Source organism: Acanthochromis polyacanthus, chromosome 5 (assembly GCF_021347895.1).
Source record: "Acanthochromis polyacanthus isolate Apoly-LR-REF ecotype Palm Island chromosome 5, KAUST_Apoly_ChrSc, whole genome shotgun sequence".
Taxonomy (NCBI): domain Eukaryota; kingdom Metazoa; phylum Chordata; class Actinopteri; family Pomacentridae; genus Acanthochromis; species Acanthochromis polyacanthus.
Window position 1 is genome coordinate 33,893,603 of NC_067117.1, and position 24,846 is coordinate 33,918,448.

Here is a 24,846-nt window from a genome sequence, read left to right on the forward strand (position 1 = left end):
CTCAGCATACTTATCATTTTAACAGCCAAAACACAAAGAGAACCACAAAAGGCAATCCACAGAAGTCACATATTATTCACTCTGGTCTCCCGTCAAGGCGGTTTAAATAACACCAAAGCAACTATTGAAGATGCTGTTATTGTTGTCCACTTTGAACAACGAGATTGTCTACATCAGGCACTGACAGCTGCGAGTCTTTGGCCTCTGTCTACATCCAGTTAGTGTCAATCCAAAGGCTCACCTCAGAGCTGTTGACAGCTCCCTGCTGCTGGGGAGATGCTATGTACTGTATGTGGACAGCCAAGGAAGTCGCATACCACGCCGGGCTTGTTATAGCTGAATTAAGGCATATCGCAGTGCTGGGGGGGCAGGGAGGGAGGAAATCAAATGACACAGTGTTTATGAAGGCATCTCATTGTTGCTGGATGTCTCTGTGGGGCCCCTCTGCTCCTTGCCTGACCGACTGGTCTTGACAGAGCTCTCCCCTGACTCGAGCGTCAGCGGGCGGCTCTCCTTGTCTCTGTCTTGGTCTGTGACACAATTCAGGTTGTCACTGTCAACGAAAATAAATGAGGTGCTTCACTCCAAAACCCAACACACGGACAGCTCACAGTTAGCAAATTATAGTAGTCTGATGCTACAGGCTAGCAAACTGCAGCAGGCATGACAATATCAGAAATCTCAATGATTGATTCACGAGATAACCCAAATCTTGAGATTGCATAAATTGCAGGGTTCTCGCCAGCGCATTTCACGGCCCCGTTACACTGTCTAACGGGCCGTTACGCAGTCTTACCGGCCCGTTACGCTCAGTTTAAAAGATTACGCTGTGATTAGGGCCACTACGCCAGCGCATTTCAAAGATTACGCTGTTGTTATGAGAGTGTGGCTCCGTCATGAGAGAGGGAGAGAGAGCAGCGTGTGTGTGGAAGGGAGGGGGAGAGCGAGTGAGACAGACGGACAGTCGGTGCAGTCGGAGGAGGAGAGAAGGTGTGTAGTTGCTGGGTTGGCCTTACTGTGCGGTTCAGCCACTGTTTATAGACAATAAAGGCTGAAGTGTTCTTCGATACGGCTGGGCTCCTGTGTCTTTGCCTCTACGGCTGCTGAGGAAGTGAAGGGGGTTAACCCCGGGCTTCCTGACCACGGTCGGGGGCCGAACAGGAAGGGTTAACACTGTGATTAGGGCCGCTGCGCTGTTATTTTGACAGATAACGCCATGTGCGTTTGTTTTTATCAACTGGGTGCCTATCTAGATTAATTTATGTCTCCCCACCTCAGCCGTACTTTCCTGTCGATTGACCCGTTCCCGTCTATTGCGCGCGCGCGCGTGCAGGAGGACCTGCCGTTACGCTGAAAAAAAATCCTGGTGAGAACCCTGAATTGTAAAACAGAGCTAAGTCCTTAAATCATGTTATGAATTAAAAGAGACGTATTGTAAGATTTCACATAGAGAAACCACTTCTACTAAAGTAGAGCACAGACAACGTCAGTACCTGTCTCGACTTTCCTTTGCTAGTGTGCCGTCGTCATAGATTTTCAGCATTGTTTCGGTGCGGTCATCGAGGTGCTCTTTCGACTCCTGAAGCCTAAAAGATACATTTAAAAATATCAATAAAAGCCAGACAGTCCATCTCTCACTTCACCATATTCCCACAGAAAACTTGTTGGTTCCTATTGAGGATGCACATCTGATTGTTCTTCTTTTTTTTAAACTCTATCACTAAAAATACAGCCTTCTGGAGATGAAGTGGAGATGAAACACTGTAGACATACTCCCAAACGCCATAAAAGACCATTTTATATTGTGTCCAGTAGGGGACACATTAGACCTTAGGGGAATGTAAGTTGCTCTCTGCCTCCCTACAATCACTGCAGGATTGTACCCTGATGCCAGTGAACACTACGTCAGCTGCCTGCTGACGATCTCATGATGGTGATCCTACCACAAATCCACCGCTGCAGACTTATCGGGACTTATCCATCAGAGATGATAGAAGGAACAGTTGATTAAATTGTGGGAGTGTTTCTGAGTCCCATCAATTCCCGCTTCCAGCTACATATTTAGGTCACTCATTTCATAGGTACCATTCAAATACATAACAAACGCCAACGCCACTTTGTTTGTGGGTACATTGACATTAAATGGTGACATTCTATGGTTCCATGATTTCTGATCATCAGTAGCTAATAAATAAACAAGTGCTGCATTTCTGACAATGCCATGTAGGGGAATGAACAGCCTTGGTGGAGTACAGCGCACTGAGTGCTTTTGTTTTACTTATGTTACTCTGATGTCATGATGTCAGGCTGCTTGGGGACTATTCTACTGCAGAATATTGCAAACTGTGTGACTGTTAACTGCAGCTGCACAGAGTATGTTGAACTGAGTTAAGATATATTACATTCTGGTGAACTACAAGAAAAGTTTCCTGCTGTCACTTTTCTTATCAATCCCACTGCTATACATACATCACTGTGATTTATGAGGTGGAACTTTATCTCAAAGCTGCTTTAACAGCAACAAGAGCTTCTATTTCCTTCCAGTCAGTGTCATCAGTCAAGCAGTACAGCTGCACACAGACTCCACGTTTGTAATCATGTGAATACAACACCTGGGCTCAAGTCTCTCTTTGACTTTGGCAATAGACAGGATGTAGGGGCCGATCTGTCTGGCGATCGTGGTCAGGTAAGTGTTCTCTTGCTTCAGCTGCATCAGGTCATGAAGCTGCGCTAGAGTCAGAAAACAAAGAAAAATTAACCCATCGAATAGTGAGCAGTGAATGTGAATTTTCCTCGTCACTACTGAAAACAAACCTTCATAGATCTCCTGTTCGTTAGTGACCCTCTGAAAAGTCTCATCCCAGATCTGTGGAGAGAATGTGGTAAGTTAAATATGATGTGAACCGCAGTCAGCTGACTCAAGGGATGCCGTGACATTTGCTATTTTTCTTTTGCCTCTGTTTGCATTACAAGTAGTCTAAATTCATAGGGATGCACAAAAATCTGTTAGCGTGCAGCTAGAGGTGGTACTCAAGTATGAATGTAGAAAGTTTTTTAGTGAGAAGTGCTGGCAGAAGTAGGTACACACTAAAGGTCAAGTATCACCTGACGCACCTCTTCAAACATGACTCTCATAGTTTCCACAGTGGAGTACTGGGAAGCTATCTGACTGTCGATGTGCAGCGATCTATCCAGGATCTCTCCCATTTTATCTGTGTTGATGATGGAGTGGTGCTTGGTCAGATCTCTGTGCAGCTCCTGGACCTGGTCCTTCAGATTCTGAATCTCTGTTTGCAGATTCTACAAGCACGCACACATACACACAGACACACACACAACATATAAGACATGTCCTTCAAGATGATGGGTGTGCAGATGCCAGGTGAAGCGTATCTGAGCATGAAAACCTTGTTGCTCACTAGACAGGTTGAAAGTGAGCTCCTGGAGGAATTCATGTTGCTGCTCTTCACTGCTTTACTTTGAAGGCTCCTCATCTACTACTGTGGGTCCCAAGAGGAACAGTTGCTGCAGAATTTTAACCAAAGTGCATCCAAATTCAAGGAAATCATAAAATAATTATAAAACTATCAAATAATAAATTCAAGAGAAAATACTTGCTGTCAATTTGGTGCAATTCTAATGATATGTGCTCTCTTCTATAGACTGTATATGTCCATTGAAAATAATCTCATCTCTCTATCTTTAAGTTCCAAGATGATGCTTCAGTAGGGAACTAGGAACCTTCCCATCCCCTGCAACTTGTTCTTTGCACATGTGTAATGATCAGATATTTGTCCTCAGTTTCTAAAAAAATAATTGTTCTGGATATAACAAAGTAATTGTCAGAAAAGTAAGCATTAGCGGTCAGACGCATCACTCACCCTGTAGGTGTTCTCATAGTTGCGGCAGTGCTCGGTGAAGGGTGTTTCCCTGCCCTCGGCCAGCAGGACCTTGGTGCAGATGTTGCGGTGAGACGTGGGCCGTCGCCCATACACCGAACCCAGAGGCATTTCGCTGAGAGACGGGGAGCGACAAGATATAGAGAGAGGGGACTGCAGCCTGAGGAGAGGGGATCAATATCATGACCACCTCACTCTTATCAGCTTTGTCTGTTTCATTCTCTTTTACTCTCTTTAAATTATTTCTGCATTTACTACCATTTATTAATCAATTCATTATTTTTTAAAATAGTTTTGCCCTTGTTTATATTCTTCTTGTTCTTTTCTTAGATTTATTATGGCATTCTGGTGCTTTTATTTTCTTATTTTGTATCTACTGGTGTGTCTTGTATTGATTTGTTTAGTAAATCTTTTATCCTGTTTGAATTTATTTCTCCACTTTTGCTTCTCTGGTCTTTTCCTCTCTGTTTGACCTTCTGTTGTTTGATGCCTGTAAAGCATTTTGTAAACTCAGTTTTCTCTAATATTTACAGAACCCGAGCTTCATGTTTCAGGTTGTAGTTATTAGCTACATTTTTAAAGAAATGTATGCTAGATAATCACAGATCTACTGTGTATCTCCCATTTCATCAAGGGAATAAGAGCAAAATTGCAACAATGACATTATTTTGAATAACATAATTACATCTGATTCACCAGTCTTGTAAAACACAGGAGGGTTAAACCTTTATATTAAGACCATATTAGTCAATAAGACTATTGCTGGGATTTACTGCAACCATGGAAACAGATATATCGATGTGTATGCAGAAGACAATGATTTTGAACTGCTATCATTTTGTATTATTTCATTACCATGTTACACTGTATATCTGCAAACAAGCCACCCAGCCCAGTGCTTTTTTTTTTAACTTTACTGCTCATGGCCAGAAAGCCAATACAACTTTTTTAACATGTAATTTTGTCTGTCAATAAAAGCGACTGTGATAGAGAACACACATTCATGTATGAAAGTCAGAACAGGTGCTTCTGCTAGTTAACACTGAGCAGGTCCACTGCTGCTATCGGCTTCACTTAAGTACCTGTCATGGGCCTTTTTCCATGAATAAAGTGATGAACGTTTCTTTCTAAAATGCCAACTTCATCTCAAGACTCTGGATAAAACGTCAGCAGTCAATCTGCTGATTTAATATGCTCCTTTTTAAAACCAAAGAAAGAGAGTAAACCCAAAGAGAAGCTGCTAAATTCTTGCTCTTTATCATGTGTCTGAACTAAATCAACACTCTTGCTGTTACTCAAAACATCCCGTCACCATCACCTTCTCTGAGAGTGTGAAAGCATCTAAGTACAGCATGAAGCCACGCAACTAGATAAACACGCATTCATCTGGAATCAAGCAGGTCCACAGTCCTGGCTTCATGCCGACACAGCAGACCTGCCAGGGAGCTATTCTACAGCGGGTGAGGTGTGAATGCATCCTTTGCATATTTCCATACAAATATTGTCCTCTGTGCATCCAGACTGTGTCTCAACACGGCCCATTAGAGACTCTAACGGAGCCGCAGCAGCATCAGTTGCATGAAAGAACATGCCGGTCCCACTGACTTATCCTCTGTTCTGTGAAATTATGACTAAAATAGGACCAAACTAACCCCATTCTGCATCCTGCTTTAGCTTTTGAGGATACATCAGACACAACAGCACACTGAGCCGTGCCGAGAAACAAGCTACACCCTGAGTAGATACAGTAAAGTCTCCAGTATGAAGTCAAGTCCAAAAACTGTTGCGTTAAGCACCCTGTCTTCTTACTGTGCCAAAGGCTTCAATGAATATTCCCAAAGAGTGTAGAAAGCAAAGCTAAGACTCTACCTTTGATAATTCAGCTCATGACACACATACCCTGGGATATCCACTAAAATTACAACTAACTGAAGCAATCTACCTTACTAAGTTAAATGCATTCTGAGGCATTACTGAAGGTTAAGGTATACACCTCATACTCTTAGCCATCACAACCAAACGAAATGTCACAAAAACTAATAAAATACATAGAAATGTACCTGGGATCTGTGAGGCTCTTACTCCTGTCGTCGATGCCACCGCAAACCTGTCTAAAACATATATCCCTCTCACTCTGCCATACACATGCCATCCTCTGCACATCCAGTCTCCGTCCTCCCAGCAGTGACGCCAATTAAAGACTTTGCCCGTGCTAAAGCAGTGACATCAACGGCCTGGAACAAAACAGCTCGACCGCCCCTGTGTGCCAACTTCCAGATGAATCCTGGAGAGTTCTGTGAAATTACGATAAAAATAGTGCCAGCCGCCCGGCCACCAATCCCTGCCCACTTTGCATCTTACACTGGCAGGGCGTTGGACAAGTTGGAAAGGAGAGTTGTCAGTATGCTGGCATTAGTGGGTGAGCTTAAGGACCTGTGAACAGTTGGGAGACATCGATGTGGAAAAAAATCTGGTCAGGGGAGTTTGTGTACGTGGAGGGGGGCGTGATGCACAGAAAAGCAGGCCGGGACTCTTTGTTCTACAGGGCAGTGGTGTGTTTTTGAATACAGGTTGCATATACTGTTGATTTAACACAAGCAAAATCTATCAAATCAAAAGAACAAAAGTTGTGAAATAATCTCCGATAATGTAGAGAAACAGAAATCAAAGCTCTATCCTGGATGTGTGGCCATGTGGAACCACTCATCCGTCCATCTCCTGAATGTTATCTGGCTGCAGCAGGACCAGAGCTTTCTAAAACGGGATGGACTGCCTCCTTTCCAGTCCCCATGCAACAAGGTGAGTTACGTAAACATATCAGTGTACAGAGCTTACGGACAGACAGCATAACTGCCATAGTGGGACTCAGCGTGGCGCCTCCTTTCCTCTCACTGCCGTCCATCTGTACTTGAAAACCATTTGGGGATTTTGAGTTTGGATGCTTCACAAGTGCAAAATTTTCTGCCCAGACTTTTGTTTTCTTGGAAGAATCCAAGAGGTGCCATGGAGATGTTCCGGCAGCAAAAGTGAGTTTATAAATAATAATGATTAAAAAAAACGCACAGGAAGGGATCACTTAGTGATTAAGGTCAGATTACATTTGGCAGCATGGGCAGTGATGTGAAGGGAAATGATGTTACCTTGTTGCCACACTTGTGGACCCGGCAACACAAGGAGGGCAGCGCTGTCCAATCAGCAGCAGAGGCTCCAGGCAACGGGCAAACTCACTTCTGTACTCTGTATTGATCTGACAGAAGGCAGACGTAAAGTCATTTGAGCTCATATTCATTTTAAAAGAACACAAAATTATACAAAGGAAGAACAAACAAAATGCTGAAGAGTATAATTAATAACTAGAGATGCTAGTGCCAAGTATATCTCCTCCATAGACACTTATTCCTGAAGCAGATCAAGTATTTTTTAAGATTTTGTAAAATCAAACAATAATTACAGAGCAGCATAGTAACAGAAAAGGTTTTCTCACAGACAGCAGACATCTTTTTTCTTTTTCAATCTGGGGCTTGCTTTTCTGAATGGTTTTATGAGATTGAACATTATCTGAATCCTCCCTCAAGACCTCAACCGTGATGATCACCCATGGGATATTTTAGTGCGGCGTGACAAACCATCAAACAAGTGAATATATTTTTGTAGAGTTCTTAGATTTGCAGACTTGATGCCAAGAAGCACTGAAGTTTTCGTGAAGGCTTGTTGTGAGTAACACCTTACTGAAGACACATTACTATAACGATGACAACAACAACAACAATAATCGTTACACAACGCTTTTTCAAATCCAAAGCGCTTCACAAGGATGGGAAAATAAAACTGCTAAAGTTATAAAATCATCAGGTTTTTAAAGAAGTCAGACAAAAAAAGCAATTGAGTGTACAAAAACCAGTAAAGTGTAGGAAAAGGTCAAATGATTTTCAAAGGAAATAAAAGACTGTTTAAAAGATAAAACGCACAGAAAGGTTGTCTGATAAAAGCATGTTGAAAGAAAAAGAGGTCAGTGACTCAGCCGACTGGTTTTCGTCGGGCAGACAGCTCAGAGCCTCGACAGAAAAAAACAGTTCACAGATATAACTACAAGACTGGCCATGAAAGGCCCTCAAAGGTAATCAGAAAAATCCAACAATCCCCCCCAATATGCACTGGTTGCCAGCATAAAGAGAATAAAAGAGGAGCATTGTGATCTTTGTTCTTGTTTAAAGTTCTGTACAGTCTTGAGTGGATCAATAGATATTTGGTTCAGGCAGGTAAATAAATTGTTGTGATAATCCACATGATGGAATAAAACAATGCAAAGTGGTGTGATCTTTTTTCCCTCCTAATTTATCAACTGTCTGAATGTTGCTGCTTTTCTGACTAACGTGTAATGACACAGTCAGTGGAGTATGCGGAAAAGACAGCAGCAATGACTGCACTGTCATATAAAATAACTAGAAAACCACTAAGAGTGCAGTACTCTGCCAGCCCTGCTGAGTTGTTGGATGATTTCCGACGGATGAAATCTTTTAAAAAGTTGTGGTCTGCAGCGGTCGATTCATCAGCAGGCAGCTGACGTAGTGTTCACTTGTTGTCATAGTTACAGTGATGCTGTGCCGCTATCTCGCAATGATACAGAAATCTTTAACAAATCCGTGGATCCAGACTGTAAGCCGCATCACTGCCAAAATCTAATCAGTTAATCCTTGTGTCATTTCTGACCTTCCCTGAAAATTTCATCCAAATCCGTTAATCTGTTTTTAACAGCTTGAGTTAGGTGAACATAGAGATTTGAGGGCTTTGAAGGAATGTTTCCTTTTTTTAGAACACTGTGATTTTCGGTTAATTATTGATGACAGATTTCAGTTTTCTTCTCAAAAACATGTTAGCTAAGTTTACCGTAAACTTATTTTTTGGTTGCAAGGCTAAAGTTTTTTAGTCCTTAAATACATTTAGTCTTTCTTATAAGTTCTAATGTGCATGTTCTATAATTCAAGTACTAGTTCTCCTTTCATTTGTGCTGCAAATTAAATGAAAGGAGAATGCATAAATGAGCAGCTAAATGATCAACTAAATCTACTACCTTGATGTAGTTTCTATCCATCAACCTGTCCAGGAAGTGCAGATGAAATGTTTGTTGTCCCTGATCAATACATTAATAAAGTGCCCATTAGAAAGCACTGAACATTTTACGAGAACAAATGCTTTTTGCCACAGAGGAAAAACAGATGAAAAGGCATCGGGAAGCAGTGACACAACTAATCAGTGCACTGCGGAGGATTGCGTTTTAAAACCATTTTCAGCTCTGCATGAAGCTGCGCCTGTACTCACTTTGCTGCTCTGCACTGGTCTCAGTCGATGAGGGAGCTTTACAATCCTCTTCAGCCTCTCCATGAGTTGCTGTGTAAGCAAGAACATCCGGGTTTGATTCAGTGACCTCTCTCACCTCCCTGAGACATTATGGACAGCCTCCATTTAAAAACCGATCCATTCCGGCTGCACTGTAACTTTCATCCTGCCAAGAAAACTTCCTCAAAGAAAACTGTGTGTACACAGCAGACAGGGCAGTTTGGAAGAAGGATTATAGTGTAAATATCATAACATCTCAGCCTGAAAAATCAATTTCATTCAGTTAAGTAATTCATTATTTCATTTTCACTATTTTTTACCCAATTGATTGCTTTCTTGTTAGGACTTCTCTGTTATTAATGCGTGTTTCTCCTCCCTTATCCAGCCATCCACTCCTACTCCCTTAGGTTTTGTGCTGCAATGTCGTTACTCTTTATAAATATTTAATAAAATACTCATGGAATGCAGTGGTAATAAACATAGCTCATACTTTATGTTCCTCCAATTTTTGCTCTACTCACATAGCCCATATCCAAAAACTCAAACTTGTTGGCTGAGCTGAGGAAGGCCGAGCAGGTGACGAGGTGGACCTGAAAACATCCGAGGTTCCAAAGTTAGCACTCAAAGACACCGGGTACACTATAAGAAATGTAGACACTGCAACTGACATTTATAACAGTTGATGTTCAGATAAAGCTTCTGATGAAAGAAAAAACACGATAAGCTTCCAAAACACAACAAAGATAAGATAAGATGACCCTATATTTATCCCACAGTAGGGGAAATTGAAGTGTTATAGCAGCAAGTGGGAGAGTGCAAACATGTAGGGAACAGCAATAGAAAACTTAAATGAACAAAAATGTACTAAAGTACAGATTTTTCCATGTGTGGTATTCAGATATTGTGCAGACAAAACACCTTCTGAATGTGGAAAATTACACTACTGCACAAATCAATGGAGATACTACACATACAATACTGCTCAAAGTTTCGGGTCACCCAGGCAATTTCATACTTTCCATGAAAACTCACACTTTTATTCATGTGCTAGCATAACTACACAAGGGTTTTCTAATCATCAGTTAGCCTTTCAACACCATTAGCTAATACAATGTAGCATTAGAACACAGGAGTGATGGTTGCTGGAAATGTTCCTCTGTACCTCTATGGAGATATTCCATTAAAAATCAGCCGTTTCCAGCTAGAATAGTCATTTACCACATTACCAATGTCTACACTGGATTTATGATTCATTTAATGTCATCTTCATTGAAAAAAGATTTTCTTTCCAAAATAAGGACATTTCTAAGTGACCCCAAATTTTTGAACGGTCGTATATTTAATCTGTAATGCTCTAAAATAAGCTTTGGTTTATTTGATTTTGGAGCAGCTCAACCTCAAACTGTATGTACTGTTTGGTAGTTAAATCTCAATGCATAAATTTGACACTTAGAATATCTTATACTTTCACAAAAATGTAATGACTTTTAATAGAGCATTTCTACATGCCTGTATTTGTAGCCTTATTCCACTAATAGATCTGGGTATTTCCCCTCAAGGTAGTATAGTTTTTGAGCAGCAACATGTCAGCAGCAGTCATCATTTCGGTCCTAATGATATTATCTATCATCAGGTCTTTATTTTACTCTACCTGCAGGGTTGGTAGGAGGGCAGTAAGGTGTGACAGCTGCTCCTTTAGTGCTTTCTCCTTCTCTTCGTGTTGACTGCAAACAAACACACACATGTAAGACTACACGTTCACATTCTCGCCCGCCACAATACACAGAGGACTCGGCTCTGGAGGTGCAACCACAAACAACATACTCCATATTTCCAGAAGCTAATCTATCTGTCTTCTCGCGTAACAAACACAGATGCAGGGCCGGACACACAAAAGCCCGACATAAATAGCCTTTAACACCCTTCCGGGAACCCAGCCACTGGACGGCTTCCAGGCAATGGAGAGAAAGAGGGAGACAGAGAGAGATGGAGGATGCAAAAATCTCATTAAAGATCCCCACAGAGTGCAACCTGATACACCAGCTCACTCACATACACAGAATTGTTCTCATTCAATCAAGCACACGTATGCATTCAGCGCACACTGGAGGAGGACAGAGCTGGGGAAGGCTTGTCATTTCAGAGTTTTCCATCTGGACCTGCTGGTTGGAAATGGGAGTTTGTAGTTTTCTGTCAATTTTTATGCCAGTTTATCTTCACACAGCAAACAGCTATTAATCTTCCATAAATTTTAACTAATGTGAAATAATTTAAACCTATTTACTAATTAATTCTACACCTTGGGTGGCATTAAATCAAACTTTATTGATTTCTGTAGAGATCCATTTTTAATTATTGTAGTAGCTGGATACTTATAGAATGCTAAATTAATGATTTGTGAAGCTGTCGTTATCTGATTTCTGCTAAGTATTTTTGAAATATTAATCATTTTATAGCCTGCACAAGAAAGCAGCTACAAAGTAAGCAACGTGGTGGCAGGCTGCCACAAATGTAAACAAAAAAAGTTAAGATCTTATTCTCCAGACAGTGTGCTGCGTCGGCTTGATGACACATTGGTGGAAAAAAATAAAAATAAAAAATGTAGGCAATCTACAGACTGTTTCCGTTTTCCTGCAGCAGCAGCTGGTGGTGATATTACGGACTGGATAACTCTATAATTTACATATTGTGTATTTGTATGTCAATACTTTTCATTTTGCTTCCTTTCATTTGATTGGATCCAGGCACAACTTGCAAACTGGCTTGAAAACTGTAATCCTTCTCAAGTGTTTTTTTAATTCAGCAACATGCTTTGTTAAAATGAAAATCACCCAAGAAAATGTGTTTGGTGTGGACAGATTATTCCACAGCAAACAGGGCGCTGCTACTCATCAGCTCGAGTACAATGCAGCATGATACAATGGAAAGAAGGTGTCAAGTGGCCCGGTGACAGCAGGATAATAGCATTCCATTTAGCAAATATTGTGGCTCAACCTTTGTGGCAATAAAAGTGCATTTTTGTATAAGAACTGTAAATCTTTGTGTTTTATTTTACCTCTGAGCTGCTTTCAACAGAATCTTCTTCCTCTCTGCTAATTTTTCCTGTCAGAGAACAGAGAAAACAGCCTTTTATTCCTTGCACTGCTGTGAAAATGGCCTTGAGCTCAAATTAATTTTCAAGCTTGTGAAAAAGAAGGGAAAAAAAACAGGTGTAGATTCCACAGTGTGTTGTCTGCTCTCTTGGATCGTTCCATATGCACAGAAAATACACTCTTCTCCCACAATTAGGTTAACAGAGACATCCAGTGGCCAAGTAGTGCTAATGGTGTTGAATGGAGCGGACTGTAATGGTGTGTTACTACTAGGCACAATACTGAGAGTATTTGAATCCTATTTCATTGGGGAGTAGATGGTTGAGACTGGCCAAGCAGATTGAGAAATCAAAGCAAAGTATGCGACAGTTAGTCCACTTCTGTGCAGCTGTCTAAACAGATCTCATCTAATAAATCTATCCATGGTGAGCCAAGAATCATCAAAGGTGAAAATGTAATTGTAAATGCTCCCTCCCCTTATCTGTTTGAAATGTGTCATGATGTTAATTGCTGTTATATAATAAATATTACAGTATATTTAGAAGCACATCATAGACAGGGGCAAAACTGCGAATTAGCACCTATGAGCTGCGATACCAGAACTCAAAGTAGCAACACCACGATTTAAAATACAGAGTTATAAGAAAAGTCCAACACTTCAGGTCTTACCAAAAATTTGTAAATATTATGAGCAAAACTTACTTAAAGTATAAAATTAAAGCACATATTACACACCAAAACGGCTCTCCCACAGTTTCATTTTTTTATGTTATACTACTGAATTATTAGTACTACTGATGCAGTAACATGCAAACAGCCTTAAATATAGTAGCAGACTGAGATAAACCTGACTTAACTAATTGCATACACTGTCAGGTGGCTTCATTAACTGTACAACAACTCATTCCATTTGAGGTTATTCAGAATATCGTGAAAGGCTTGACAGAAACAGCTGCCAGAAACATGTACTGGAGTCCAGTATTTCCCTCTGAAGTATAGTGGAAGTGAAATAGAAAGTGCCAAAATCAAAATACTCAAGTACCTTTATAACTGTGCTCATGCACAGTACTTGAGTATGTTTACTTTGCTGCCTATGAGGAGTAACACCTGTGCAGACACTCCACTGACTGAACCACGATACAATCAAGTCAACAACGTTTCGAGCACAGATGGATGTTTGACAGGTAAACGATTTGACATGATACTGTATATATTATATCTTTTCCAAACGAAGGATTTTAACATTTTTCACAATCCATCACACTAGTCCTCATAGAGCCTACCAGCCTGTTGGCACCAGTTTGTTGGCAAACTCTGACATGGTGTCTTGGTATAAATACTACCGTTCAAAAGTTTGGGGTCACCCAGACAATATCATGTTTACCATGAAAACTCACACTTTTATTCATGTGCTAACATAATTACACAAGGGTTTTCTAATCATCAATCAGCCTTTCACCACCATTAGCTAACACAATGTAGCATTAGAACACAGGAGTGATGGTTGCTGGAAATGTTCCTCTGTACCCCTATGGAGATATTTCATTAAAAATCAGCCGTTTCCAGCTAGAATAGTCATTTAGCAGATTAATAATGTCTAGACTGGATTTGTGATTAATTAAATGTTATCTTCATTGAAAAAACTGCTTTATCTTTCAAAAATAAGGACATTTCTAAGTGACCCCAAAATCTGGACGGTGGTGTAGTTCATGTGTTAAAGCATCAAGACTGAGTCCAAGCTGCAGGAACCCAGCCTGACGTCTCAGCTGCATTTCATCACCCTGTCTCTCTCTGCTATAACAAATCACAAAGCACAACGCAAAAAGAAAAATAATCATTCTGACCTAACAAAACGTTTGAAGCATCATCCATTTAAATAAATATGCATTAGAGAAATCAGTCTTTTCACAGAAGGCTAAAATAAAAAACAACAGTTGAGGAAAACTGAATGCATCTGGCACATTATATAACCTGCAAACTGTTGAACAGACTACAGATTGCATTCTCTTCTTCCTCCACATTTAGACACACTTCTCCGATCATCGCTCTCAGCAGAAGGATCGCCTCTCCGGTTGAAGTTTGCAGCTCCTTAACCACCTACAGACAGAAGAGGAGGCTCTCGGTTAATTTAAGGTCACTGTGGGCTACTAAACTGACATTCATTTATCATCAAAAGGGATTATAAGAATTTCATGCTAAGAGAAAGTTGAAATTGAATCTGTTCTACTGTACAAATATACCCAGTGGTAGCTTTTGGCAGAGCACCAGGAGCAGAGTATTCACATCTACTTTTGTTTTCATGATTACATCCTCATTTTGTTTCTGTAAAATGACACAAATAATCAGATTCTATGGCTCCAATGTTTGAGCTATTCCTGGTGAGACCAGACATGGGCAGTGAAATTTGAGTCAGAATTTTAATTTCTTTGTAATGAGCTAAATTTTGTGCACACCTGCACCTCATCTGACAACATCAACACCACTGCTGAGCGCTTGAAATATTTAACATGCCAAAAATTTCACTTTGAGTGTCATAAATATGCAGATGAACAGAAAGGTCTCTCTCACCAGCACCGCCTGGTCCAACATCTCACAGCCCTGAGAGTACGCTGTTTCAATATCAATGCAGTGAGTCCGACTCTCCCTGTGAAAAGCAAAGAACATCGAATTTAAGCAGTTCAATTCAAGTTTATTTCTGTATCAGGGTACTATACCTACACAACTTCAAAAAATGTAAGAAAACTGTGAATATCTGGCTGGAAGGATACCAGAAAAAATATGCTAAAAACAGTAAATTAAAAACTACTTAAGACTAATTACTGTGTATACTATGTATAATAAATACATTACATTGCTGGTATTTACTAGTTAGAGCTCTCCCCTGGTAATGTAATTATTGTAAATAAATGAGAAATAATGTAGAAAAAAAACATTAAAATATCACAAAATTACATACAATAAAAGCTTACAGATAATCACCTGATTAAAAAAAAGAAAAACATTGTGATTATATTAGAATTTATATTAACAACTGAAAACAATTAATGACACAATGTCTTTAGTGTAGAAAAAAAGTTGTAAAGTTCCCATAAAATACCCATAAAAACTTGGAGATAAATCAAATATAAAAATGAAATTAAATGTGAACATGATTTACAGGTTTTGGTTGGTTTTTTTATGACTGACATTTAAATGAATTTTCTTTGTGTGATTTTACCTACTTACTTTATGTAATTTAACAAAACAAGGGAAAATACGCAAAATAATAGTGAATACAAAAACATACAAAACAAATGCTTTTAAAAACTCCCTTGTTTACAGTTGGGGGCTGCACAGTGGTGTGGTAGTTAGCACTTTCATCTTGCAGATAGAAGAGTTCACGTCCTGGTCTTCCTGGGATCTTTCTGCATGGAGTTTGCATGTTCTCCCTGTGCATGCGTGGGTTTTCTCTGGGTTCTCCGGCTTCCTCCCACAGTCCCAAAACATGCTGAGGTCAAATGGCCACTCTAATTTGTCTGTAGGTGTGAATGTGAGTGTGATTGTTTGTCCATGTGTATCCCTGTGATAGACTGGTGACCTGTCCAGGGTGTCCTCTACCTTCACTCTAAGTCAGCTGGGATAGACTCCAGCCCCCCACAACCATAATGAGGATTGAGCGCTGTATTGATGATGGATGGATGTTTACAGTTATAAAGTCACAACCTCATGATATTACAAAGATCTATTTTTGTGTAATGGACTGACTCACACTTGCATGTCTCTGAAGCATTTGATGCAGAGCATAGACTTATTCTCCGTTGAGAAAAGGATATAGGGCTCTTCATGGAGAGCTGTGGAGACACAGATGCATTTTTAACGTCAGCTTACAGGAGTGACAGTGTTAATGTCTTCTGTTATTCTAGTGAGCAGGTTGTGACGAACAAGATACAAACACAGACTGGCTTGAATTTTAGAGACTAAGTTGTATCATCAAGTGTTAACACTACTCCTTTCACAAACTGCCCACTATCTGTACAAGAACAAGATAAATATGTAGCCAAAGAAATTCAAGCAGAGCACAGGCTAGACAACACTTCTTATCTCTACACTGCTGTAATAATACCTTGTTGGCGAGTAATTCTCGTGGAGTAAATTACAGGTGACACTCACAGCATTTCCTGTGTTTGGCTTTGGTGCGTTTGGCCAGAGACACAATCTCATGGTGGGAAAACATTCTGGCCTTGTGTGTCAGTTCCCTGCAGGCAGCACACAGCGGCTGGTTACAAGTGTTACAGTAGTACATCAACCCTGTGTCCTGGACAAAAACACAAGCAGAAAAGCAACAGAAAATACACTTCTTTTTTTTTTAATGATACAAAAGGGTGAGTTTTATTTAAAAATATCTTATTTTGTTCTTTATTTTGACTGTAGCAGTAAAAAAGCAACAACTCTGGATTTGAATACTGGGATGATTGAATTTCTCCAAACAGAAATAACGTAACTTATTCCAATCCAAATAATTTGAAAAATGCAGAAATCACGCTAAAAATATCGGTGCATAGAGACCTAAATCGAAAGTGAAACATAATTAAGAATCAGATACAAACTGTCTCCTACAGTATTTCTGAAGCACTCTGTCCCATTAAAGCTTCACTCTTGTTTATCCTTTAGTTTCAGTTTTATGTTTTTAGACATTAAGCAGTCAAAAGCTTGTCTCTCTAGAAAAATGACTTCTTGTTTCACTGAATTTCTGTGACTTAAAGTACCTTTTTCATTCCTTGCTGTGAGCCATCAACACGTTTTTTTGTTGTTGTTTTTTTTTTTAAGAATCTGTATATATTTCAAATTTAACACATCAGTAAAGCTGTGGCCAGAACAAAGTGTTGTGAAAAAGGGGTCCGACCTGTGGATGATGTTGGTTCACTTTGTACCTTTTTGTTACTTTCCTGGTCACAGTTGGCACACTGCACTATCTCCTCAGTATCAGCATTGTTGTCCACTAGGAACTTCAGCAGACGGTCCTCTGGTGGAAGGGCATTATTACCTTTCACTGTTGATGGGTATCTGTGGCAAACACAGACATTCAGCAAATGATTTGTCAAAAGAAATCACAACATCATTAAATATAATACTTATACAAGCAAGCTGAGATCTACCAGGAAAAAAAATGCAGAATTTGATTTAAAAAAAACAAGACTGACATTGAAGGGAAAGAAAAACATTGATTACTTTGTGCTGTAGTCCCGCTCACTCTAGCATGTTTGTTTGCACATTCAAATTTGAGGCTGTGTTTGAATGACAATAACTAAGGAACCATTAAAAGATAAAAATCTAAAAGTTATTCCTCATCATGTCACTGATTAAGAATCTGTAAAATTGATCAAGAGGATCAAACAGTCTCTGATTATGGGTGAATTGAAATAGATATAACAATTTAAATTAAAGCTGTCATGAGTCACGTTTTTGAGCACACACTAATAAAAATAGATAATGCAGAAGTCAACTAGTGATAACAAACATACAAACATGTTCTAATACTAAATAATTTGTCAAAAATGAGAAGTTAACTTTAGGAACTGACTAAGTGTGCTGCAAAAATCAAAATCAAAAAAGAAAGACAAGTCTAACTGTAAGAACTTCTAAGACTTTATGATCTTTACAGGAAGAATGCAAACTAAAACCAAAATGCCAGCTCCAACAAAAGGAACAGTAACAATACAGCTTCTACTTAATCATACATATACAGCAACAAGGTAATTTAATTACAGTACATAAGACTGAAAAATACATTTAAAGAGGCGAATATTAGAAGCAAAGGAGAATAGAGGTTGTACTAAAATACTTTGTAGGGTCAATATATAATTGCAGGACTTTTTGTAACATAGTCGACATTTTTGCTGTTTTCAGGCCTAAAATTAACATGGCTGTCTAAAACCAAACACCGCATTTTTAGTGAAATATCTTCTAAGTATTATACGTACAATTGAGTAAAATTGAAACTGGAAGTTATTTATAAAGTTATTGTAGTAAACCTGTTGACATGCGATAAATCCACACTTGAATCACACACTATATTAAATAACTCTGAAAGCCTTGAAGTCTTGCCAGTCTTTCCTTCAAGAGGAAATGACATCATGTGGAGCAGGTCATGCGATTTGGAATTAACACATTCCCTTGAGGGGTGTTTCTGTAATGGGTAATGCAGTTGAAAGTGATTTCTTGGACCCAGACACAATGTGTTATTTTCCATGTAAAATTTGATATATTGCCAAAAAAAGAAATTTCTGTCATGATTAGGTTAACTTAATAAAAAAAACACAATCAAAACTAGTTTTGAATAAGCTCATTTTAGCATTGTTTAGCTAAATTAGAAGGTGGTTGTTATTAAATTCGGACAGTTATTTAGTTGACCTTTTTGTGAGATCCAGTCATTTCTGATTAATAAGTGATTGTTTTCATATTAAATAACTATGAAGTTTGTAAAGACATGATCATAATGAACATAAAAACAGTTTATTTTTCTTTAAATAAAAATGTATGTAAGATGTATCCCATGGACTTCAAAAGTCCCTCAATTACATATTAACCCTGCATTATTTAGTCCGAAGCAACTGCCAGTGCCTCCAGAATATGCTGGTGCAGTACTGCGGTACACCTGAGGGGGCAGCAGAGATGGTCCTGACCGTGGCCGAAGAAGAGGATGCGGAAGACTTTGTTAATCAAACGTGTTCTGTAGTTGAGGCTCGACGTGCTGATATCTAGAAAGTTCTGGCAAGCGCTGTGTCTGAACGAAGAAAGGACATTGTATGTACAAGCCCTGACTGCTGAGAGGATCACATTCAACGCTGAAATGTCTGTTATTTCAGAGGAAAATGTCCGAGGTGGGAGTGTTTTCAAGGATATCAGCGCCGACGACGAAGACTGGCAGCCCACTGAGATAGAGAGCCTGTGTATGAACTGCTACCAGAACGGTACGACACGTTTGCTCCTGACCAAAATACCATTTTTTAAAGAAATAATCGTCAGCTCTTTCAGTTGCGATAACTGCAGCTGGTCAAATACCGAAATCCAGTCTGCGGGCCGTATTCAAGAGCAAGGCGTTTGTTACACACTGAAGGTCCGAACAAAACAGGACCTGAACCGGGAGGTTGTCAAAGCAGAGTGTGCCACCACCAAGATCCCTGAGCTGGATTTTGAAATCCCCCCCTTCACCCAGAAAGGCTCGTTGTCCACTATCGAGGGCCTTTTAGACCGAGCAGTGGCTGGGCTGGAGCAGGACCAAGCTGTCAGGCGAGCAGCTGATCCAGAGGTGGCTGAGAAAATATATGAATTCATCCAGAGGCTGAAGAAGCTAAAAGAGGTCGAAAATGAATTCACGCTGGTGATTGAGGATCCATCTGGCAACAGTTTTGTGGAAAATCCCATGGCCCCTCAGAAAGATGAGGCTCTCACTGTGTCCTTGTTCAAGCGGACGATCCAGCAGGATAAGCAGCTGGGGATCAGAGCCGATGATGACTCGGATGAAGAACCTGCAGCTAATGATCTGGACACGATGAGAAACGAAGTTCTGGTCTTCAACACCAACTGCCCGGAGTGCAACGCGCCAGCCTCAACCAACATGAAGCTGGTCCAGATCCCTCACTTCAAGGAGGTCATCATCATGGCCACTAACTGCGACAGCTGCGGCCACCGGACCAATGAGGTGAAATCAGGCGGAGCCACAGAGGAGCTCGGCACCAAGATCACCCTGAACATCACCGACCCTTCAGACATGAGCCGAGACCTCCTCAAGTCGGAGACGTGCTCCATCCTCATCCCAGAGCTGGAGTTTGAGCTGGGGATGGCAGCTCTGGGAGGAAAGTTCACGACCGTGGAGGGCCTGCTAAAAGACATCAAAGACCTGACTGTGGCCAAAAACCCCTTCGTCTGCGGTGACAGCAGCACTGCAGACCGTGTGCAGAAGCTGAATGAGTTTGGAGAGAAGATAGACAAGGTCATCACAGGGGAAGTGAATGTCCACATCATCCTGGATGACCCAGCAGGGAACAGCTATTTACAGAACGTGTATGCTCCAGACCCAGACCCCGAGATGGTTATTGAGAAGTACACTCGTTCCTTTGAGCAGAATGAGGAGCTCGGCCTGAATGACATGAAGACCGAGGGATACCAACAGGAAAGCTGAACTTCCAGCAGCTGAAAGGACTAAATCAGTCAATAACTTTCCATGTCCTGTCATAGAACCGGTGTAATTACATTACTCCATATTTTCTGCCTTTTTGATGTGTTTTAAGTTTAACACTGGGTGGATGGTTGATTTCATCAGTAAGAAGAATTCTAAGTTGTTTAAACGTACATGTTTTATACATAAAAGCATGTCAGTAAGTTAATTTAATGCATAGATTGTGCCATTATTAAAGAGAAAACCTTCACCTCCTTCATTGCATTCTTGTTACATCCCAGAAGATGGCGCTCTGTTATCTCTGATTAAAAGGAATTTTTCTTTCAGTGGACCACAAACTGTGTAGCAAATGAATCTTTTTATACACACAGAAGCATGTCATCTAAGTTGACAGTTTAGCTCTGCTCTTTGATTTGGCAGATGTTAGAAGAGAGAACGCAAGATTTGCAGTTGCATTTAGATTTAAATTCTAATTTTCGTCACTTCAGTAGTAGCTAAAGTTTACTGAGCACAGTGTTTTTGACTTAAACGATTCTCAAATGTGGATGATCTGTATAGGTTTTCAGAGCAGTCAGTGCAATGTTATCTTGGTGTAATTAAATATGAGGCCTGCAGGTAACCATTTCCCGTGTCATATAATCTATTTGTAAATAAATTGCACAAACATAATTAAAAAAAACCTTTATAACTTACCGGAGTCTAAGGTGGCACATTGAAATTCCATTTTTTAATCAATATGAATCCTACGATATTTTCTGATACAAGAGAAGCAGCAGATGTTCTCATTTAGGAGTTAGGAATCAGTGTTTCCTCCAAAAATTGGATAAACTGAAGAGAGCTTCATTTTCTGTCAGGCAATAATCATGTCACATCTGGCAAATGTCAGAGTAAACTAAAGTTTAACTGGACTTGGTAACGCAGTGACTTTAAAATGAACCTCAAGATAGATTCAATTTCAGGTTGAAAAACAGATATATCAATAGTTTACTGTCACATTAACCACCTCTGCACAGGCCTGGTGCAGTAGTTTCTGCACTCTCTGCTGTGCAGGTTTTATCTAGTATTCATAGCAACGAGGATCTATTGTGTTCCACTAATAGTTGACTAGTGAATTCCTAGATTACATGGTTCTTGAGTGAGCAGCTGTTAGCAGGCTGCGGATGGAAATAGTAGCAGCCAGACAGTGGATCCCTGTATCCTGAGCTCATACAGCACACAGTGGCTATATGCCCACTGGGTTATTTTCATACAAAAATAATTTCCTACATCATTTCTCAGATCTGCATAAATAAATAAAAGCACCATGTCAGTATTACTTTGACTTAAAGTGCTGACTATTAAATATGATGCACATCAATGCAGAGAAACATTAAATACCTGTCAGTTGCTGAAGTCACCTGAGGTCCAGCCATATTTTTTTTAAAATTTGAATCAATTCTCAGCATGTTTCGGCTATGATGTGAACATACGTAAAGAATCATAGTCAACTCAAATACAAACATCAGCAGAAACACTACTTGAAGACTAAATACAGCTGTGACTTGGCAGAGTCAAAATGATCTCAGTGGGAAACTTCACTCAAGGAACAAGATAAGAGCACAGAGAATATTGCTTTGACATCCAAACTCCTCATCACCGTTTTTCATTCACCTGTAGATAAGATGAATTAAAAATCTAGGTCACAGTCTACCTTATGTAACAGAAAAAGATAATCAGCTTGCTGTAGAGGACCTCTTCTACTCGTCCCTGCTGTGAGGGCGAGCTAACTGCAGACCTGAAGGTGACTGTAAACCACGAGTCATTCTGTAATAGGGGATGAAATGGATTGGTGTCATGTGACTGCTTTTGATTGCCCTAAGCTGCTGGTACTGCTGCCAAATACCAGTATGCTTTGTTTGATGTGTGACTGGCCTTAATGGAACTTGCACCCCCTTTGAGTGTTGGGGCCAAGGGCTAAATAAGAGACCGGGATGACCCTGCAGCTGCTCCAGCCACTCAGGCCTGCCTTACCCACACCAGGCCAGCAACGGCTCACAGCAGCCTCCTTAAACCAAAACAGAGCGAATAGATGCTCTCTGAAACCAAAGAGATTCTGCTCAAACCTCCTGCACAATCCAAACCAATCTACTAATCAACCTATGTGAACAAATCTCTTTTGAGCAACAGTGTCCAAATATGGACTTGAGGGGAAATTTTTTAATGTTTACACAAATCATGTGACCCTCAAAGAGGTTTTATAAAGCAAAAATATAATTTTTTATTCATATTCGAACAGTTGGAGCATCATCTGAAGTACTCATGATGCAAGCTGTGTGTATCTATAGGCAACCAAACCCATTAATCCTTCACTTTGGCCCCCATGTTTTTCAGTTTGTATGGGAATTTATGACCTAATACCATAGGTGTGACACAAAAAGCGTAAGCAGGCATTGAAACATTGTGTTAAACATTCATTTCTAGTTCAGAAATTGGGTTTAAACTGCCACAGCTGAGGCTGGGCCTGATCAGGTTCAAAGTGCTGTCTCTTACCCACAGAGGGGGCAGCTGAGGCGGCTGTCATTGGTCCGACCTCGCAGGCAACGGGCACAGAAGATGTGGTAGCAGTCCAATAAACATGGAGACTGGTACTGCTCACGGCACAGGTGACACACCAAGGGGTGGACATTAGCACAATCCACATTACACAGGTTGCCCAAGTTGGTGAAGATTCCTCCTGCCATCTGAGAAGAGAACATCATGTGAATGTCAACAAACTGTGAGTGTGTTGCTGGGATGACAGTTTTTTATAAGGCCACATTGTAACTTCACTTACAAAAAGGCTTTAGTATGCACTACGGTGTTGAATCACAGGCCAAAATTTCCAGTTATTTTAAGAGAGGCTAAGCAGACCGACATGAACTGCTTTGATCAAGACAGTCGGTTATTCATTGAAATAAGCAACAGAAGCTTTTCTTTCTCTTACCTTGTCAGGCGTGTACTAAGTGCCAGGAGATTCTGTGACCGAGGACAGTCCACAGATTGTAAAGAAATAACATCAGCTCTCAGCAGCAATATTATATCCAGCTAAGAAGACTTTCTGTAAATGTAGTTAGCTGGTCAGCAGAAAGTACAGAGAGCCACTGTCTTACCTTTCAGTGCTGCTATCAGCTACCCCCAGCAGGAATGGCAGCAATGCAGAAACTCTTCAATAGTAGGCCGATGGGGTCTGTCCGCCAGGCAGCTGACAGCACACACCTCATGCCAGCCCCCCCAAGTGCTGCCAAAGTGCAAAGGGGACATTTAATATTACGGTGCCATACAGACAACAAATACATTTGTCCTGCTTCTAAAGTCATACTGTCATTCCACCTCGGACTCCAGGGAAGGGTGAAAGGAGAGAATAAGGTGGGAATTACAGCCTTGAAAACCACTGAATGTGCTGCAAAACCTGACCAGAAACACTAAAACACAGGAAAACACGGTACATAAAGTAAAGCTAGGTGCTGATGTCCTGTATGATAATATTACGTCACTATATGGTCCATTCCAGAACTGGAGGACATTTGAGCTTCATAATTTTTGAAAAATAAATCTTCACTTTTACAATTTTCTGCTACATATTCATCAATAACAGGTATAATAAAACTATCAAAAACTTGATTGGCTCAGCTTACACATCAGTGGTCCAATTTTTGTTCCATGTTTAATTTGTTGTTTGCTAACCCTACTCTAATCACAGTAACAGGGTTGCTAATCCATGCTAATGTTAGTTTTTTCTCAGGAGTAGAAGCTAGATATGTAGCTAGCTGTTACTGCTGACCAAGAGGACAAACTTACTGATGTCAAAAAGTAAAGAAAAAAAGCAAAAATAATTTGTCTTATCCTGATAATACGTATAACAATTTGCATGAGGTAGAGTGAGACATTCAATCAAAGCTGACAGTGTTATAAAAACATGAAAAATAGAAGAGAAGACATAGCTTTGCTCTACAAATTCTTTTGGAAAACTGTTTGATGATGGTAATTCTAGTGTAACCTGTGATTCATTGTTTTCTTTTTCTTCTACCTCCTAAAAAGGTTATGCTAACAGGGTTGTTGTGGGACACACAACAATGCATAACAATTATTATTTAGAATATAATGTGCTGAGAATTGATTCAATTACAAGAGACAGCAATATATATAATTTTAACACTTATTTGAGATTCAATTTGGTCATCAGGGGGGGTGACACAAGAGAAAGATGGCATTTTAGGAGGAACTTCAAAGTTATTTGGTATTTTAAAAAACATTTTCAAACATTCTTTTCTTCCAGTTTTTTAGATTTTGTCTCAGGACAAGTAAATTTACACAACTGCATGCTTTAGCATTTTGTACATGG

General features: G+C 40.1%; 2 protein-coding genes across 2 annotated transcripts; one reads left to right on the forward strand and one right to left on the reverse strand.

Annotated features, from left to right (window-relative positions):
• Window positions 1-23,225, reverse strand: rnf207a (ring finger protein 207a). The gene is made up of 17 exons (XM_022192623.2): window positions 23,016-23,225; window positions 17,239-17,371; window positions 16,478-16,622; window positions 16,077-16,158; window positions 14,897-14,972; window positions 14,300-14,425; window positions 12,292-12,338; window positions 10,888-10,960; window positions 9,758-9,826; window positions 9,219-9,287; window positions 7,040-7,146; window positions 3,882-4,059; window positions 3,115-3,300; window positions 2,815-2,866; window positions 2,613-2,730; window positions 1,494-1,586; window positions 1-553 (listed from the first exon to the last, which is right to left on the reverse strand). The coding sequence occupies exons 1-17, from the start codon at window positions 23,222-23,224 to the stop codon at window positions 400-402; spliced, it is 1,917 nt and encodes a 638-aa protein (XP_022048315.1). The 5' UTR covers window position 23,225; the 3' UTR covers window positions 1-399.
• zpr1 (ZPR1 zinc finger) lies at window positions 18,978-21,110 on the forward strand. Its single transcript, XM_022192624.2, has one exon. It carries the CDS (start codon window positions 19,158-19,160, stop codon window positions 20,487-20,489), a length of 1,332 nt encoding a protein of 443 aa, XP_022048316.2. The 5' UTR covers window positions 18,978-19,157; the 3' UTR covers window positions 20,490-21,110.
• Window positions 23,226-24,846: the final 1,621 nt, after the last annotated feature.

What these genes read in the sequence shown, in the direction of transcription:
- zpr1 (XM_022192624.2), top strand. Translation starts at nt 19,158, where the DNA reads ATGTCTGTTATTTCAGAGGAAAATGTCCGAGGTGGGAGTGTTTTCAAG.
- rnf207a (XM_022192623.2), bottom strand. Translation starts at nt 23,224, where the DNA reads ATGATGTTCTCTTCTCAGATGGCAGGAGGAATCTTCACCAACTTGGGC. An exon ending in TGCTTCAGAGACATGCAAGT is followed by an intron (nt 14,973 to 16,076) that starts GTGAGTCAGTCC and finishes TGCTTTTCACAG; the next exon opens with GGAGAGTCGGACTCACTGCA. An exon ending in TCCACAAGTGTGGCAACAAG is followed by an intron (nt 4,060 to 7,039) that starts GTAACATCATTT and finishes CCCTCTCCTCAG; the next exon opens with GCTGCAGTCCCCTCTCTCTA.